This window comes from Mytilus edulis, chromosome 5, assembly GCF_963676685.1.
Source record: "Mytilus edulis chromosome 5, xbMytEdul2.2, whole genome shotgun sequence".
In the NCBI taxonomy this organism is placed as follows: domain Eukaryota; kingdom Metazoa; phylum Mollusca; class Bivalvia; order Mytilida; family Mytilidae; genus Mytilus; species Mytilus edulis.
This window is the reverse complement of record NC_092348.1, coordinates 38,085,710-38,107,329: the sequence shown is the minus strand read 5'-3', so window position 1 is coordinate 38,107,329 and position 21,620 is coordinate 38,085,710. Positions and strand designations below refer to the sequence as shown.

The 21,620-nt window shown below is 31.4% G+C and overlaps 1 protein-coding gene across 1 annotated transcript; it reads right to left on the bottom strand.

Annotated features, from left to right (window-relative positions):
• Positions 1-8,419: 8,419 nt before the first annotated feature.
• On the bottom strand, positions 8,420-19,674 carry LOC139523608 (cystine/glutamate transporter-like). The gene is made up of 10 exons (XM_071317754.1): positions 19,057-19,674; positions 17,952-18,077; positions 16,378-16,477; positions 14,330-14,374; positions 12,038-12,161; positions 11,472-11,575; positions 10,675-10,771; positions 9,682-9,831; positions 9,117-9,294; positions 8,420-8,601 (listed from the first exon to the last, which is right to left on the bottom strand). The coding sequence occupies exons 1-10, from the start codon at positions 19,526-19,528 to the stop codon at positions 8,549-8,551; spliced, it is 1,449 nt and encodes a 482-aa protein (XP_071173855.1). The 5' UTR covers positions 19,529-19,674; the 3' UTR covers positions 8,420-8,548.
• Between the last annotated feature and the right edge of the window lie 1,946 nt (positions 19,675-21,620).

Below are 21,620 nucleotides of genomic sequence, written 5' to 3'. Positions count from 1 at the left end.
CATCTCTACCAGAATATTTCATCATACAGGGAAAAAAATCTTTCTAAATGTTTTGTTCTAATGTTTTATCTTACAACTCTATGTACCTGTCATTATTTGGTCATGCTAAGATAAAAAGGAGAGGTTTCAGTTCTCATAACTATTTCAATCCCAACACAGATTCAATTGTATGTCAAATCTAGGAACCTTAACCAATAGAAAAAGAAGAAGATGTGGTATGATTGCCAAATAAGACAACTCTCCATAAGAGACCAAATTACACATATAAATTAACAATTATAGGTCACCATACTGCCCTCAACAATGAGCAAATCAACTACCTCATAATAAAAAATTACAGGCTCCTATCTTGGGATGTCTCTATTTTTGAATATAAATGCTTTTGTACAAATTTAGGCGATGGCAGATACTAATTACAGCCATTCTAAAATTTAACAAATTTTATAGACATTCATTTATTGCTAAAAAAAAGATGTGGACTTATAGATTTCTGGTTTTTATGTTGCTTTATAAATTCAGCAAGAACCTGTAATGAAAAACACAATGTAGAGCATGTAAGTCCCCATTGGTTAATGGCGGAAAATTGAGAGTGAAGTTAGTATAATACCGGTACTCAAAGTATCATCAAACTATAAGTGACTGCCCTGTCAATTTGGACACAATACAATTCATCAATATAAAGTTGCAGAAAAAATATCAAATCATTCCTAAATTCTAAAAAAGATGAGTTCCACATGTACATATTTGAAATGAGAATTTTGGACAGATGGACAGACTCACAAGGTGATTGTCACTCCACGAGTTGGGTATAGAACCAGCTGGAAAGGAATAGTAATTCTGATACTTCTGTTATCTTAGTTGAAATGATTTTTAATAGTTGCAGGTGAGCCATCCCCAAAAATAATCAAATATATGACCTCCTTATGTATACATGCTTCTACATAAAGCACTGGTGTGTGATTTAAAATCAGGAATTCAAAACAATATCTAAAGGTTAAAAAGTATCTTTGTCATGATTACATAATTTTATTCAAGAAAAACATGTGTATACATTTGAATACAAAAACAATGTAAAACTTTATTAAGAAAATATTGATGATTAAAATATTTACGCATAAAACAAACCATTTCAGATATGATTTTTTTTAACATTGCTCAAGGTGACCTCATAAAAAGCAACTAAGGCACTTCTCTTCATTTTCTATACTTCAAAGACAAGTTGTATATATCTGTGTGAAGTCAAGGGAAAATGTCCAGATCATAAGGCTAAATTTTAAAAAAAGATGACCAAGACATTAAAAAGATATGGCATGCTGACTAAAAGGTATCAAGGAGCCTGTATGCCTCACCTGGATTTTTTACCCATAAAATTCATACAATGTAGTAAGAATAATTCCAATAATCATAAAACCAAACGGAATAAATAAATAAATAAAAATTATCATTCATGGGTATTAACTCATAGAGGCTTTGCTTGTTCTGATGTTTGCCTTCACTGCTACTCTTTGTTTATTAAAGATTCCAAAATAATAGGCATAGATATAAAAAAAAAATATATATGATAAATCATTCAAAGTCATTTAACAGTTTTGGTCAAAATGAACAAAAGGTTGATCTTGACATTTTAAAGATTTCTGTCCCTTTAATTTTCTATGTATCTAAATCAAATTACAAGATGATACACAAAACTTGCATTCTACCCTGTGTTTTTTTCATAGCATTGTCAGCCATTTTGGTTGGCAAGCAAGTTTAAAGGACACATGTTTAAAAAAACATTGATTCCACCTCTTAATATTGGACCAGTTTGGCAAAGAAGTTTCAAAGGAGAAGATTTTTGTGAAAGTTATGGAGAACAAAAGAAGACTGATACAGAGTGATAAATAAAACTCACTTAGCCTTCCAGCCAATGTGAGCTAAAAAGGAAATGTTTACAAATTATATCAAGACAATAACCAAAGCAATTTGAATCTACCTCTGGTTAAATAATTATTCCAAAATCAAAAAATTAAACAAACAAATTTAATACAAAAGCAATGTAAAACTGTACTTAAAAATACCAATAGTCATCAAAAACTTTGTCATAAATATAACAAGTCATGTCTAGTCTAAAATCAAACAGTCAACTGCATTTTTTTTATTTTTTGTATTTTTATCAATACTTTTTTTTTAATTTAGAGCATGCATTAATTTATTTTTTTTCATCAATAAAAAGATATTATTGTAATTATTTCTTTGCTAAAACATGAATGATAAATGATCAAATTGTGATACTAGTATCTTAAAAGCTGTTGTGATTAGAACAAATTTTGGAGAAGATGAACAGATTATTATTTTTGTGTCAAGTCTGAGCTTGTTTATAAGTAAAACATACAAGTAAACTTACAAGTAAACATACAAGTAAACTTACAAGTAAACTTACAAATAAACTTACAAGTAAACATACAAGTAAATGTACAAGTAAACATAAAGTAAACTTACAAGTAAACCTACAAGTAAACATAAAGTAAACTTACAAGTAAACATACAAGTAAACGTAGGAGTAACAAAACAAGTAAATGTACAAGTAAACATACAAGTAAATGTACAAGTAAACCTACAAGTAAATGTACAAGTAAACCTACAAGTAAATGTATGGGTAAACCTACAAGTATATGTACAAGTAAACTTACAAGTAAACCTACAAGTAAACTTACTAAAGTAAACGTACAAGTAAACATACAAGTAAACGTACAATTAAACATACAAGTAAGCATACAAGTGAACATACAAGTAAATGTACAAGTAAATGTACAAGTAAACTAACAAGTAAACGTACAAGTAAACATACAAGTAAATGTACAAGTAAACATATCTTATAATATCAGCACTAAACAGTAAAATCATTAGAGCACCAGATGCTGATATAAACAAATAATAACAAATTATCAAAAATATTCATGTGATTTTCAATGTTTACAAAAATTACAGTTAATTCAAAAACAAAAGAAACAAAAATACACTCAATAAAATCAAATATACCAGTTACTGTATAAATATACACTCAATAAAATCAAATATACCAGTTACTGTATAAAAATACACTCAATAAAATCAAATATACCAGTTACTGTATAAAAATACAAATCCTTTTGGAGGGACCATTAACTCAAAACATAATGATATTTATTTTTGTAGCACCAGATATGCATTTCTACAATTAATCAAATTTGTTTTGTCATGTTCAAAGTTGAGTATATTGTAACTGAAGTCTGAAGATAAAAAATACAATAAGACCACTAAAAACTTCCCACTTCTGTCAATAACAGAACATTTTTTTTACCATAACAACTGAAATGTTTTAATGTTAATGACTATACAGCACAAACAAACAACATACTAAAATAGATATCTTCAATCAGTGCTGTTGCACAAATCTTTAGACTTCAATATATATGCACTTTTTGTACGTATATAGAGTCTAAAAAAGGACCAATCTGCAAGGTTGACTAATGGTACAAAATGGCCTAAAATATCAATTTTATTATAGAACACCAAAAAGGCACAAATTGGTTTGTAAATGGGTCTAGTTCAAAAGCATTTATGCTAAATAAATCAGTTCTTTTCATAAAAGCCCAATTTTGTCAAAATATGATGATTTTGTTCAAATTTCATACCTAAAAGCTTTAGAAAAACCTTGGCTGCCACCTCAATCCAACATGTTTAATAATCAAAAGATTAAAATTTTGATTTAGTATTCATCAGCCAAGGCCATGGTAAATGATGCCAAAAACAATTAAAATATAGGGAAAAAATGACCAAAATTGACCTTTAAACAAAAATGATGTTTATTTAAGGGGTCATAGCTTCATAAATTGTAAAGGAAAGTGCCCAAAAATATATTTTTGTCTAATTAGGATTATCACAAGTATTTCTATGTGACATTTGTAATTTTTTGGCCAGATTTTGAAAAGATACTTCCGGTTCTTGGCGAGGTAGCAGCACAAAATTCCGCTCTTCCGAAAACGCAATACTTTTGTGCTAAAACTATTTTTTGTATACAGAAAACTTGCTTGGATGCAACTGTATGAACATTTCACATATCGGTAAGAAAAATTTTGCAAACAATTGCTTAGAAAATGCTTTTTCCAACAATTTAAAATAGTTTATCAACTTTGCTACATTTGCCACTGAGTGTTGCCATAACGCAACGTCATAGACACAAAAGAACAATACAGAACAAAGGAAACAGATAGCAACCGCCCAAAGAAAACAAAATGGACGATATAACCGAAATATTCGATCTACAAAAGATTAAGTCAACACTAGTAGGAAACACCGATCAGATCGATACAAAAACGGTGATGATTGCAATATTGAATACTTTACTTCATCTTAACGAAAAACTCGAAGTAATCGAAACAGATGTAAATAAAATAGAAGACATCAACACAAAAATGTTATCGGTAATAGCAAGAGTATCGGAACACGAAGAGCTGTTAAATGACATCCAAATCAACAGCAAAGTAGTAGAGGAAAGTGTAGAAAGTATAGGAAAAATAGTCAATACTGCGCTGAACCATTGTGACAGAAATACAGAGGCAAATCAGAACAAAAAGAAACAATCAAACAAATGCAAGACACGATCACGGATTTAAAATGCAGAAGCATGAAAAATAATTTAATCTTTTCCGGACTAGATTTCCAACAAAATGAAATATGTGATGCAAAAATTCAAAACTTCTTAGAAGCGGAACTAGGCATAAACTACCGCGTATCATTTGGAAATGTTCACCGCTTCGGCAAACCAGGCCTAATGGAGTCCGCCCTATAGTGACACGCTTTATTTATCGAAGAGAAATGGAACACGTCCTCAGCCGAACTTATAAGTTAAAAGGCAAAAAATTTGGTATTAGCGAACAGTTCCCACCAGAAATTGAAAATAAAAGAAAAGATCTCTACCCAATTATGAAAAAGGCAAAAAGTGAGGGCAAAAAAGTGAAGCTTGTCCGAGACAAGCTTTATATAAATGGAAAACCATACTATAACAGAACAGCCTCCAACGACCAAACAAAAGAATATAGGGATGTTCTTCTGAGCAAAAACCCTCCTCTAACAATTACTGGATCCCCGCCAATACCACCACGTCGATTTAAACGCTCAAGAAATGACTCTGTCGAAGACGAAAACGAGGAAATTACTTTGTCAACCCATATGTAGGATGAATCTAGAGAATCCTTGAATGAGGAAGTCCATATAGAAAATGAGCAGAACATTTTAAATATACTGTGTATTAACTGTTGTGGTCTAAAATCAAGAATCAATTATCCCGAATTTAGTGAACTAATTTACAAAAATGACATTGCTTGCTTTGTAGAAACTAAAACTGATGATTTGGATGACATTCGGCTTAAAGGGTATAAATTTATTTTGAAAAATAGGAAAAAAGTAAGTAGAATAAAGTCCGGGGGTATAGCTCTGTGTTTTAAAGAACACCTTCATGAAAATATTGAGGTTATAAAAACTGATTGCAAATTTGTTTTGTGGTGTAAAATATCAAAAATTATATGTTCTAACCAAGATGTTATACTAGGTATTATCTATATACCACCGGAATACACATCATACTCTTCGTCAAGTGCTCTCGATGAAATTGAAAACGAATATTTAGATCTCTCAAGGAAATTTGAAAAAGTATTTTTTATCGGTGACTTTAACGCGCGAAAGCAGAAGACAGAGCCTTTATTTATGTTAATGAAAATGATATATGTACTTATGATGAGGGTGTGACTGTAAACATGGTGTGTGAATTAGACGAAAAAAACTTGACCCGGAAAAGGAATAATAAAGACAAATGCAAAAACCGTTTTGGGAATCAGTTATTAGATTTCTGTAAAGGTAATAATCTTTTTATCATGAATGGCAGAACAACAAAAGATAGGGAAGGTAAATTAACATGTCGAAATGCTAGCGTAGTCGATTATTGCATCAGTAATGTATCTTTTTTACAAAATTTTTTAAACTTTGAAATTTTAGATTTTTCCAGTTTATATTCCGACGTTCATTCCCCTTTACTGCTTTCAATTAAGTGCTTAATTTCAGATAAGGAAACAAATGATGGCATTGATAATGGCAAAGATGAGAAAATAAAGAAATGGGACCCTTCAAAATCATTGCTTTTCCAAGAAAATATTGATACTGAAATGATAGCCATCTTAATGAAAGAAATTGAAGACACTAAGAACTTGACCCAATTAAGTATAAACTCAATGGTACATAAAATAGGAAAAAGTCTATTAGATTCGGCTAAAAAGACTTTTGGCACTAAAAAAAACTTTCTAAAGCTACCATTATAACAAAATCCCAACGAGGCACGCAAAAAAAACCTTGGTTTGATTTAGATTGCTCAAAGGCAAGACAAGAATTTCGGAAATTTAAACGCAGAAAAAAATCTGTCTACACATTACTGCAACCTCGCAAAAGCAAGCGAAAAGCAATATAAAAAAGTAATGAATAAAGCGCAAAAGAAATACAGGAAAGAAATCAGAAATAAAATGAATTCACTGAAAAATAATGATACGAAAGAATACTGGAAAATTTTGAATAACCGTGATGGTACAGTACAACCAAATATAGATTTTGAAAATTTGCTTACATTTTTTAAAGAACTAAATACAGCTAAAGAAAATATAAACGATACAAAAGACACTTCTCAAGCTCATTGCGATTTCGATAATAACATCAATGAAAGCCTTAATGTGCCAATAACTGAAGATGAAATTTTAAAGTGCGTAAAAAAGCTGAAAAACAACAAAGCCTGTTCAGATGATAAAATTATCAACGAATACATAAAATCTTCGCTTGGTCAGTATATGGAACTTTATGTCAAATTGTTCAATCTTATCTTTGAATCGGGGACAATTCCTGAATCATGGGTAATTGGGACCATTAAACCATTTCATGAACCTTCTCCTTTAAATAGTACTGGATAGTCTGAAAAGGCAATACTGCCCTGATAAGGAACAAATTATAAATGTCTAAAGATTTGCACAACTGTATACATAATATATATAAATATATCTAACAAAAATGTATCTTTTAATAATAAAATGTTTAAAAATCAATATAAAAAATGTCATGACAAGAAGAACAGTCACATGGTGACTAATATTGCAATAGATTAACACAACAATTAAAATACATAACACATTTATTCAAAAAAATGAAAATTACTATTATGATGTATAAAAAATATATCATAAGTATAAAACATCACTTTAAAAATGGCACAATACTCTTAATGTCTCATATCTGTAAATTAATACTGAATAAACATTAACAAGAGGCTGTCACAGTGACAGGTCAGCAAACTGGATTTTCCTGCAGAAGTCGAACCCTGAACATTTGAGCAAGTATGGACACAACATTTTCAGCTTAAAACAGCTCTCTCTGAATTTGGATTGTGTTTGAATATTTGTTACAGCATAGGTTTGGCAAGTTGTCTCATTGGCATTTATACCACATCTTCTTATCAAATTATCAATTTCTGTTCAAAGGGCAATAACTCAATCACATTATAATTATAAACTTAATTTCTGAAAGGGTATAAAATTCAAGAACAGGAAAATTGAACTTGACCTTCCTGTCACATACAGGAAACAACATATCTAAATCTGCAAATTTTTATCTTTGCTAAATTATTAAAAACTTATCAGCTCACACTTTTTCAAAATTCAAAAACAAATATTGCAAAAAAATCAATTATTTTTCAGTATTTTTTGACTGAGCAAAGACATCACATTTTTATATACTGATACATGTTTCATTGCATGTAAAGCAATGTTTTTCTAAATGATATGTCATTGTAAACAAATAATGCACACAGAGGGGGGATGGTAACATGGGATGTTGAGACAACACTAGCAGCTAGGATTTCAATCCCCTTCATTCTTATATGAAAGACTTGTTAAATCAAGATCTAAATATAATTATATAAATATATATTTCCATGGAAAAATCATAACCCATTCATATATTGCTCATTTATCACATATACAATTTTTGACATCTTAATTTGATATAAAACAATAAAACAACATTTAAACAAAAATCTAATAGAAATATATGAAAAAAAACTGACCTATTGAAATTTTACATGAGTAAAATAGCAATTTTACCCATTGATATATATATATATTTGATGTATCAAAAAAGAGACCCATTCCAGTGGCATAACCTCTATATAGGGAGAGACTCCTGGATAATGGCCTACTCAGAAAAAAAAAACCATCACACTAAACACATGCCCTAAACCGAATTACATATGTAAACATATGATGCCCTAATCCGAATTTTACATCAAAGTAAACATAATTGTGATGCCCTTATCTGAATGACACATCTCAGTAAACATATGGTGTCCTTGTATGAATTACACATATCCATAACATGTGTAGCCATACTTTGAATGACACATGGCTATAGACACATGTAGCTATACTCTGAATGATATGTAACTTTACGCATATGTTGCCATAACCTGAATGACATATCGCTGTAAAAATTTGGCACTTCACTCTGCCTTCCCTAGTAAAAATGTCTTCTGTAATATCACTGTTGTTTTATCTGGAAATATAAATATCGGTAGATAACAGAAATATTATGTACAGCAGTCATTGATTGGTTCAATTATCTTAATCGCATATTTTACTTATTCCAATTCCAATAATTGTACATTTTAGTATTTTCTTTCATTAACTTATAAATATTTTATGGTTTTAATTATAATAATTAATGCTAGCTTTTACATCATTTGGTCTCTTGTGGAGAGGCCTCATTGACAATCATACCACATCTTCTGGTTTGTATACTGAAAATGATCAAAACCATATTTTTTTAGAATTTTTGAGCAATTGATGCAGTGATCTATTTGAATTATGCTAATACTTTCGAAAAAAAGTAACTAACATAAAAAGACATTAAAAAATCTCTTGCAACAATATCCATTCAAAATTTTACTGGCAAATTGAAGCATTTTTCTCAATAAGTAATTCGGATCATGGTTATAGTTTTACCACAAAATGGTCTAGACCTTCTACTGGTATTCTTATACCATCATTATAACAGGTACTGGTACTTACACATTACATCGTTGAACGATTTAGGTTTAGATTTCCATATAACACCAAACAGATATACTGGTACACCAGTGAAAAATAATACTAGAGCCATTCCTGTCCTGGTGGGCTCTGTTATAACACAGATTAGTAACATCACAAAGTTTATCACTAACATAACAATAGGAAGAGCAATGTTCACCTGAAATTATAATAATAAAAAACAATTGTTTTTTTGCATGAGAGTTGTTTTCAATACTTCACCAGTCTTCAATGGACAGGGCACCTTTGAAGCAAAAAAAAAAAGAATGATTGAATGATCATGCTAAGCATATCCCCACTCCTCATTTAAAATATCAACAAACAGGAATTTAAGTACTAGGTGTTTGACAGTGTAAAGCAAATTATTATCCTATTATATATTGTCCCCTAAGACAATACCTTAAATAAATGTTTATAGGTTGCAGGTTAAATTTGTTGGTGTAATCTATTGTAATCAATATTTGAGAGAGAAACTTGGTAGAAATGATTTCCTATACTTCTTCTATTAATCTTATCAATTAAACATTACAAACTTTAATGTACTTACTTTATAAGGCCTTTTCATATCAGGACGGTATCTTCGCAGATACAGTAATGCTGACAAAACCATTAAAGTCATTATAATAGAGAATACTTGTATATACTCAATAAACAGTACTAATCCACCACTAAACAGCAGAAATAATGCTAGAAATGTCTGAAAAAAAAAATATGATATTCAAATAAATCATCAAAAATGTTGCAGTGCTATTTAATTCAGTTAATTAACTTTACATGTGTTAGTTTATGCATTTTTGCATTTTTTTTTGGTTTTTGTTTATCAAATGACTGCCTGTTGTCTAATGAACAGTCCCATTTTTATTTTATTTTTGTATTATTGTTCAATTTCAACTTTTTTCCAGTCCTGTTGAAAGACACTTGCTTTCTGATCATACATATGGTACTGGTTTGTGCTCTTTGACATTACTGAAGTCTGTACATTCATGACGTAATTAATAGATTTAATTTCACAAACCGTCACTTTCATTGATTTTACTCATTATGTATGTACAACTTATCGCTACTATCAGCAGACCCGATAATCTGTCCTGCTTGAACTATTGAAGTCATGCACCAATCACTTTTCCATTGTGGCTTCAGATATTTTGTATTATTATGACGTCAAAATTTTACGGGAACCTGTGTGATGTCCTGTAATGGTGTACAAATAGCGATAAAGTGTATTGTGTTATAGACATCTACCAGTATCTTTTCAATTTAGAAAAATATTATAGGGCATTATACAAAGTCTAGCAATGTCATTAACCATAGTAAATGATCACTTTTTAAAAATGCTCATTTTTATCAGATAATAAATAAAAACTAAGGTGATGCCATTATATGAACTTCAATTCCAGTCTTTAAAGCAATCATAATTTTATATCTATTATAAATTCAATAACCTATAATATTATACTGTTGACAAGTTAGTCCAGTTCATCTCTGCCCATAGATCAGGGTATATGAACAGAGTATATTCTAATTGATTACCAAAACTTACTATTGCTAAGATAGCTGCCCATGGTGTCAGAAAAGTGGTTTGTAATGTCCCAAATATAGAGGGAAAATGTCCATTTCTAGCTCCAGCAAACAAAACCCTGAAATGTTACATATTGTATGTAAAATAAATATACATCAAAATATAAAGATTGATTGATGTTTGCTTTACATCCAGTGGCAAATATTTCATGCATGTTCAGGACCATCAAAATGAAAATATGTTTTGGTTGAATATCTGTTGTTAATGTTGCTGTTTCAAATATCAGATAGAGCTTTAAAAGTTGTTTTTTTTAATGAGCACATTAAAAATTTTTAAATGAAAAAGATGTTTCTTTTCGTAGAAAAAACAAGAATGTGTATAAAGTACACGGATGTCCCACTGGCACTACCATTTTCTATTTCTATTTTCAGTTGAACATGAAATTGGGGTATAAACTCTATAATTTGGCATTAAAATTAGAAAGATCATATAATAGGGAACATGTGTACTAAGTTTCAAGTTGATTGGGCTTCAACTTCATCAAAAACTATCTTGACCAAAATCTTTAACTTGAAGCAGGACAGACAGACAAACAAACGAACAGATAGACAGACGACATAATGCCCCTCTACTATTGTAGGTGGGGCATAAAAAAGCGTAAGTCATATGAAAATTTGTGCTACATTTATTTGATTTTTTTTTTTTAAAATGCATTAAGTCACCAATGAAAATCATAACATTATAATGATGATTGAGATTCTAATTATAACATATCTTATGCATCAAAAAGACTTACAACATAGAACTTTATTACCTACCTTGAATGTCCCATTATTGATGCATTAAGTACACCAATACAACATAATCCTACCAATATCGTTATCACTGGGGTGAGAGGTCCATAAAAATTCTGCATAAATAACTAAAATACAAGAAAATATTGCTCAAAATGAAAATTTATATGTTGAATTTAGAATTTAAAACTGTATATATTTTCATAAATTTCGTAGGTAAAAATGTAACCTTTTCTACATATATTGTTTGGATTTCATGTGGTCTGTAATAGTCTGTAATGTAAGAGTGGAAGTCCATAGTGCCAAAAGAGAAAAATTGGTTGATAAAAAGAGCCGGAACACAGGAAAGATTACAGATGAAGAAGTTACGGGAACTTCATTGACCTAATCATATATTTTTGATAGATTTCCTGACCTATTCACTTATTTTCAAACTTGAAAAGGAGACTTATTCCACCAGCGCGTCCTAACCCCTTGTATAAAGGAAGTCCCCCTGATGTATTGAAGACCCATTGGTGGCCTTCAGCTGTCATATAAAAGTTCTTTCTATTTCCTCCTTTTTTTTGTTAACTGTTTTATAAAAAACTTACAACAGCAACAGCATCAGATCTCAGTAATTCTGTTGGACTCAGAACAGTAAAGAAGGCCACATTGGTTAATATATACACTGTCATCACAATAAAAAATGTGATATAAACTGCTCTGGGTAAATCCCTGTAAAAACAAAATTATACATTTTTTAACAAGAATGTGTCCAAAGTACACGGATGCCCCACTCACACTATCATTTTCCATGTTCAATGGACCATGAAATTGGATAAAAAATATAATTAGGCATTAAAATTAGAAAGATAATATCATAGGGAACATGTGTACTAAGTTTCAAGTTGATTGGACTTCAACTTCATCAAAAACTACCTTGACCAAAAACTTTAACCTGAAACATGCACTTTCATTTTCTATGTTCAGTGGACCGTGAAATTGGGGTCAAAAGTTTAATTTGGCTTTAAAATTAGAAAGATCATATCATAAGGAACATGTGTACTAAGTTTCAAGTTGATTGGACTTCAACTTCATCAAAAACTACCTTGACCAAAAACTTTAACCTGAAACATGCACTTTCATTTTCTATGTTCAGTGACCGTGAAATTGGGGTCAAAAGTTTAATTTGGCTTTAAAATTAGAAAGATCATATCATAAGGAACATGTGTACTAAGTTTCAAGTTGATTGGACTTCAACTTCATCAAAAACTACCTTGACCAAAAACTTTAACCTGAAACATGCACTTTCATTTTCTATGTTCAGTGGACCGTGAAATTGGGGTCAAAAGTTTAATTTGGCTTTAAAATTAGAAAGATCATATCATAAGGAACATGTGTACTAAGTTTCAAGTTGATTGGACTTCAACTTCATCAAAAACTACCTTGACCAAAAACTTTAACCTGAAAAACTTTAACCTGAAACATGCACTTTCATTTTCTATGTTCAGTGGACCGTGAAAATGGGGTTAAATCTCTAATTTGGAATTAAAATTAGAAAGATCATATCATACAGAACATATATACTAAGTTTCAAGTTGATTAGACTCCAACTTCATCAAAAACTACCTCGACCAAAAACTTTAACCTGAAGCGGGACAGACGGACGAACGGACGAACGAACAGACGGACGAACGGACGCACAGACCAGAAAACATAATGCCCATAAATGGGGCATAAAAATCAAGTTAAAATTAAAAAGTTGCATTTCTGTAAATATAGACAATGCAATTTCCCATAGGAACTCCTTTTACGGATAAAACTGCCACTTTTACTATGAAGATTCATGAACATTTTTATCCTAGAATGGAAAGTTGATATGCACTACTATTTTATTCAAATGTCAAAACAGAGGGCTGTGCAGAATATTTTCAACGTTTATATGCCCCAAACTTCTATGATGTTAAACTTGTACTTAAATTCTGTACTACCCCTTCCTTTACCGTAGGTATTTCTCATAATTCAAAATTCACCACATCATGTGTATTCCTGTTAACATGGTTAACATTCCAAGTTATGTCTCTATGAGATAAAACATTGAGATCATAGCTGGGAACTAGTTCATAATCAAAACATAGTATCTATGAATACAATACATCTCCCTCACTACAGGTGTCAACATTCCATGATTTTCAAGTGAATGGTTGAAATAGACACAATATTCACTATTTGAAATCTATACAACATTAGAGTGTGTATAGACGAAAAGTTAAAATTCTAATTATATCAGCATTTTTATCCCATGTGTTGCTCTCTGTAGATAAGTGTTGATAATCCACCAGAGTAAGGCTGGACATTTTTCTGAAGTTGTGATGCTCAATGATGTCCATAGAGACAAGACATAAACATGATATAAAAAGTTTTAAAAAAAAATTGCATGGCCAAAATAGTGAGTCGATTAAAATCCTTATTGTGAACTCTGTGAACACCAAACTTGTATAAAGATTGAATAGACAACTTTCGATTTCGATGCATTTCCGTCAAAAACTCTGGTTTTAGTGATCATCATTCGTGCGTTTAAGGGCATCGTCACTTCCCTTTCAATGTTGAGCTAGTGTTTAAAAAACTATAATTCTATATTGCACGAATTATTCGGCAAATAAAATTCTCATAATTGACAATCAGCACTGCTGTAATTAGGGAATTGTGATTAGGTACTTACAAAAGAAATATTATTTCTAGTTTATTCTGCACAATGACGATCACGTAGACGCTTGATAAACGTTAATAGTGCAGGGATACAGGCGATCCCCTCTATCTGGTAAATGACGTCATAAAGGCGCATCTAATTGACGAGTTTTCTCCGGTGACGGATGAACTCGAAAGTGGTCTATTAAACTTACCTTGCTGGATTTTTGGTCTCTTCCATTAAGCTACTAATAACCTGCCTGAAATGTAAAACTGATATTTAGAATTAATCAAAGAGCAGATTGTTCTGAGGGATACGATTGCCATTGTTTTCATTGACACATGTATACATGTAGCTGGATAATATTATTTTCAAAACTGTAATCAACTGCACATGTAAAATGTAATTTACATAGTATGAATAGTTACAAAGTAGCCAATCCCGGTTAAAAGTGTATGAACAATGTACTTAGGCCTATTGAGTTTTATTTTTGAACTATCAATTCCAAGTTTACTTTCCACAGCAGTCACTGAGACTCAGGGTGAGAGAAGTATTTCACTTCGTATCTTATCACCTATTTTCCTACCTTAATTCTAGGAGGAACCCCAATCCTAACTCTTTAAATATTTAATTTCCTTTGGGTCAGTGATCATGACTCCTTTCCGTACACATTCCTCGGTTTAAATTGCAATCGTTTTTAATATAATACGACGTTTATCGACAGAACGAGTTAATTTTTCTGAACGTGTTGTTTTGATTCCGAATTCACGGAAATGACTTCCGGAAGGGAGACAACTCGAAACGATAATATGGAAGACTCCATTTTGCCTGAAGGGGTGTTGAAAGTTTAAAATTTTACATTTATTTTAATTTAAATGATGCATATGATTTAAAATTATGCAACAACAATAACCCTCAATAGCAGACATACATGTACATAGAAAGGATCCCATGAGTTATAAATTAATCAATTGAGTGGGGAACCCAGAGCAACCATTTAACCTAGTACCCCTTGAAGTCAAGAAAACTATATGCATGCGCATAGTTCTTTTACATGTTATATGACAGAAATAGATTTATCGGAATTCAGAGAACTCTCGCATTTTTATCACAACTGGGGAATTCCCTCTGACGTGTTTCTAAATTTATAAAAACACTAAATATAAATACTGCTTGATTCTGATTTTCTGTGTTGTTAAAAACACGCATATAAGTGATCAAGGGAAATATCAAACATGAAGATTATGAAAAGAACATTATAGGAAAGTTGTTTAGTTCAATCCCTTTGTTTGTTTTTACCTTTTAAACCAAGACAATCATTAAAATCTGAGATGGTCCTTAATGTTTAGAATAAAACGGTTGATGTGAGGGCATTGTCCTGAGCCACTGGTATAAGTCTACAGATTGCTTGAAAGCAACAGGATCCCAAAAAATTAACTAACAAGAATGTGTCCATAGTACACGGATGCCCCACTCCCACTATCATTTTCTATATTCAGTGGACCGTGAAATTGGGGTCAAAACTTTAATTTGGAATTAAAATTAGAAAGATCATATCATAGGGAACATGTGTACTAAGTTTCAAGTTGATGTAACTTTAACTTCATCAAAAACTACCTTGACCAAAAACTTTAACCTGAACTTTGCACTATCATTTTCTATGTTCAGTGGACCATGAAATTGGGGTCAAAACTATAATTTGGCATTAAAATTAGAAAGATCATATCATGGGGAACATGTGTATTAAGTGTCAAGTTGATTGGACTTCAGCTTCATCAAAAACTACCTCGACCAAAAACTTTAACCGGAAGGACGAAAGGAGGCACAGACCAGAAAACATAATGCCCCTCTACTATTGTAGGTGGGGCATAAAAACAGAGCTTGAGATGATTCAATCTTAATTTCACCTTATCATCAAAATAATAAAGCCTTGTGAGAGTATTGGTTGAGCTATGTATTTCTAACGTATAATTCTAAGTAATTTTAATCAACTATTATATCATTCCTAACTATGTGTCTTTTTTGGAAAAATTTGCAGTTAGCAGCGGATATATTCAAATGTAGGGTTTCGGCTGGTGCACTATTGCATTTGGCACCCAACAATTTTTTTATTCAAGCCCTTTAAGAAGACAGGAAGTATATGATAAATGGATTGAGCCAAATCCCAACCTGCTAATGCATTGGATACAAAAATAATCATCTGACATCCACAAAAAGTGCTTTGGATTTTTTTCCAAATTAAATAGGTTTCAAAATACTAACCAACCTCCATATGAAAATGTAGAGAAGAATGCAGCAAATGATATACTTCCTAAGTCTGTCTTAGAGTTGGCCATGATGTTCTCAAAATGATCTGTTTCACCTAGTTAAAAATAAAGTCAATGCCATTTTTATGATTTGGTTATTTAGCTTCAATGAAGTTTTTCCTAGCTGGACCCAATGACTTAGGATTCTGACAGTTTGAATTTAACTGGTGACTAGTTTGTGTAGGTTAAATTATATTACTGAAATACTCACTAAATACTGTTAATTCAGAAATTATTGTGAGGTTTTTATCAATGCATATAATGTGCCTGGGTGAGTATTGCAATAATAATAACTTGCATTTTGATATCTGTACATATAATCTACATGCAAATTTTTATGGAACACAATAATCAATCTTGCATTTTTGTCCATTCTTCCAAAATCGAAATCATAAATGCACCAAATAATTTCTGAATTAAAGTATCCTTATTATTGCTCTTAAACATTGTTAAAGAGAGAAGTTCAAATAAGTGTCTTATTTCCATACAGCATATAATTCATAGCTTTTGAAGTATTTATGTTTGTCAGGCAATGGGGCTAACAGACTGGTTACCTTTAACTTTTATATGAGCCAGTCCATGCGAAAAGGACCTTCAAGGTACAAAAAGTCCTTTTGATAAACTTTACAGGACACGTTATCAAAGTTTGTTATAATATTTTTGAAAAACGATTTTATCCGAAAAAAAAATACATTAATGTAAACATTCATAAGATTGTCATTCTATCCCGAATTTGTAAATTAAAACAGAAAAAAGACATAGAAATATCTGAATTTTTGGTATTTGAGCAAGTGTAAAATCATTTGTGCCCCTCCCTGGACTAATGCAATACTGACCAGAAACTTAAAAATTTACGACACTACAGAGACAAAAGTCAATAATACAGAGATAAAAGTCTAATTTCTGTCAGTTCTACAGGTTTAAAGAAAGTAAGACAACATTAAAACATGAAGGGAAATACAAAAACTATGACATCTTGTGTTTTAGAAATTGAAATTTAAGTAAAGTTATTTAATATTACATAAATCAACCGTCGTTGCACGGGTTGCCCGGTTTGATTGCATTGATATCAGCATTGTAAGTGAGAGCCTTATCCCCACTGCTACCGGGGGGTAACATTATCACTTGGCAAATCAAGCCATTTAAACTGTACTTTGAAAATGACTGAAATATATGAAATAATTCATTAAAAATCTTGATAAAACTAAAAGGGGGGTCTCAACACTTGCAGGCGTGTGTAGCTCACAGCTTAATGATATGAGAAGAAGTAAATGTGTTTTATAAATCACAAGTCTACTACCAATAATTATGCACACTTTTTAGAATTTCGTAAATTTTTCGTTTTTGTACCTTTTCGCATGGACTGGCTCATATATAATGTGTACATAATCAATTGTCAATGGTATTTCAAAACTTAGTGTAAATCAATTCATGAAGGTCAATGAGTTAACAGATCATTGTTGTATGTATAATTACTTTTTAGTTAATATACCACATAAATTAATAAAATGTTAATACATGTATAGTTACCTCGTACCAGCTGTATAACTCCACAAACGACAATTAAGAGTAGTCCTATCACCTTGGTAGATGACAGAAATGTCTGTACTTTGGTAACATACTTCATATAGACACCATTTAAGGCCACAAATGTCACTGTAGGAAATAAACAAAATAAATCATATTATACTAATACATATCATGCATGTCATGCAAAGTGAACTATTAAATACCATGGTGTTAGTATAAAAGTATTGTCATGCTCTTGGATTTTTTTAAAAAGTCTATGCAATATGAAAAAAGGTGATTTTGGGTTTTCATTGCAGTTTTCATTAATAAGACAACAACCCAACAACAAAAAATTAACCAAAATTCATGCATGACAAATAGATGGCAACATAACAGCCTCCAACAATGGATAGATATCTCAATTTTAAAAAAAATGCATTTGAGCTAATTAACATTAAATATTGTCAATATCAGAAACCTTTTAATTCTCTGACAGCTATCCTCAATCATTGTCAATCATGAAATCAACCATTTTGATCTTTAGACTTAAATATAAACTGTGTATGCAGTTCATTAGTTCTAATAAAAATGTCTGCTTGTAAGGATTTTATATGTGTTTTACCGGCAGTTAGACTTTCTATAATATGTATAAAGTCATAACTTGAAAGCCATTTTTTATTCTGGATTTGCCCTCCTAATGATAATAACACAAATGATAATAATGTGTACCAATCTTATTTATTAAGTCTGTACGACTACAACATGTACAATCGTAACTTATTGCGGACCTTGCAAGACCCTCATTACAGTCCTGCAAGTGATGATCAAGACAAAACAATCAATCAATCAATCTTTTTCAATATATATGCAAAAAAAAAAAGAAAAACACATTCAACATGTTCAAGAAAAATATCAATAATAGCCTTGCATTGAAATTGGATGTCATTAATATTTTAAATGGCAATTTGTACATGCTGACAACTTGTACATGTCTACTTTTCTCAAATTAAAAACACTATGATACACTATCATGGATAATCTTATTATGGTTTATAATGTTTATCAATTGTTTATAAAACATGTATAAAAATAAAGAATAAAGATTGTAAAAATATAATCCAATTACCTAATATCCATCCTCCTAAGATTTTAACACCTATCTCTGGTGGCCTACACGTGGGAAAGAATGGTTGTAGAATGTAAACAGAAGCACCATATGAGACAAAGGCCCAGAAAGGTCCATTTATGAGGAGAAAATATCCCCATAACAACATGAACGCAGGAAGTGGCCCAAATACATTGAGAATGTAAACATAAGGACCTCCAGAAACAGGAAACATTGTGCCAAGTTCAGTGAAACACAATGCCAGACTTAAATTAATAAAACCACCCACTATCCACATAATTAACGTCAGACCAACAGATCCTGTATTGGCTAAAATCATTGTTGGAGATATGAATATTGACACATGTCCAGTTACGGCTACCAAAATAGCCGTGCAGTGTAAAAGATTAATGGATTTCTTCATCTGGATTTTTTCTATGTGTATTCCCACAGCATCCTCGTCAACCGAGATATCACTTTGGGGTCGCTCCATTGGAATCTGATTTAATGACAACTTAAACAGACACCTGGATTTTGATGACCTGATATGTAAGTGTTAGATAGAATATTTGGTTCAATGCATTCTCTGTCCTATGTGCATTAAATATAGAAAAGGAAACCTCTTCTTTGTGTTTCATAATTTTTTTTAAGAAACCGGAAATTACTAAACTAAAATCTAAATCATACCGATTTAGATATATTAATATTCCGGATATTAGCTTACAGCTTACTTTTCAAGTTGACCGGGGAAATGGAATAAATCAAAGAAGATAGAGGGTGGTAAAGGGGGGGGGGTGCTTGCACGAAAAAAACGTGAAATAATACATAATTTCACGTTGAACGTGAAATAATTTCTGTAATGAACGTTGCACGAAAAATAAATACTGAGTCACTGCCTTCTTGCAGAGACATATAATACAATAATTTACCTGACCATCGAATAATTCAGTGGCGGATCCAGAGGGGGGGTTCCGGGGGTCCGCACCCCCCCTTTATTTTGGCCGATCAATGCATTTGAATCGGGACATATGTTTGCACCCCCCCTGCACCCCCCCTTTGCCCTGGGCTAGCACCCCCCCTTTCGAAAATTCCTGCATCCGCCACTGTAATTCAAGCCTAATATACATGTTACACTGTGAAATTATGTCTCCGAGACAGGTGTATATTTAATAGAAACCCATTGTGAAAGTATCAAATAAAATGAACTCTGATACAATTTATAAAGTGTTAATTATTTAATATTGGTTGTTTTTAATTCAATATCAAATTATGTCTCTTTTTCAATAATACAAATAAAAATTAAAAGGACATTGAAATAAATAATTATGAATGTATGAACTCAAATTATTTAATTAATATGTTAAATTTAACACTGAAACAGTTAATTTATGCTTAAACATTCACCATTACCTCGAGTACTTTTAATACTTTGATAATAACTCTATTACCCAAAGAGATCTCGCGAGGTTTAAATGTGGCCGTGTGATATTACGGGATTTCGCCGAGTTGCCAATCTCTTGTTTTATATGTCTCTGCTTCTTGTATATATTAACTCTTTGTTTTACTTGATATTCCCGATTTAGTATACACATTTATCAAATTATGATATAATTGGTTTACGCGGCTTTTAAAAAAGTATTTCTTGACGATCCCTGCCAAGTGTTTGAATTTTATTTAAAAAATACCGAGCACGCAAAATAAGACTTTGAAAATCACGATGCACGTAAAATTAAATAAGCAGAACACGTTGAACGAGGCACCCGTCTTGCACGACTGAACGTCAAATAAAAAAGTAAAAACACGTTGAACGAGAAATAAAAAACGGCGATCACGTTGCACGAAAATAACCCTTTACCACCCTCAAGATAGCTTCCTTTCACCCATCCCAACAATTTCAATATGTACAAAACTTTATCACTCTCACCACTCTATATATAAAAACACAAGAATTTAAAAAGACAAAAATGTGTCTCTAGTACACGGATGTACCCGTGACTTACTAGTTCTGCATTCGATGCTGTTAAACATGCTGGGCTTATCAGAAGATTATATCAAATGAAAATTTCGGAACAATCTATTTTAATTATTGATAATCTATATAAAAATGCTGTTTCTTGTGTTAAATGGAATAATCAAATATCGGACACTTTTAGAATAGACTAGGAGGGACTCTTTAGTGCAGACTTGTACAAAATCTATATAAATACACTTTTAGACATTTTAGCTGATTCAGGATATGGAGGAAAAATTGGATCGATTTCTTGTTGTGCTCCTACTTGCGCAGATGATTTAGCCATTCTTAGTACTGTCCATATGAAACGCAAATTTTAATTGATATGGCCTTTGATTTTAGTAAACGTGAGGCATACTTACTACAACCAGCCAAAAGTTGTGTTATACAGTCGAAATCACGTCATCATGAGAAAGTAAATGAAAATTTTTGGAATTTAGGCAATTCTGTTCTTCCAACTTCTAATAAAGCAACACATATAGGAATATGTCGTACAGACGATGATTCATGTAAAGCTACAATAGATGAGAATTTAAAGAAAGCAAGAAGGACACTTTATAGTTTAATGGGGGTT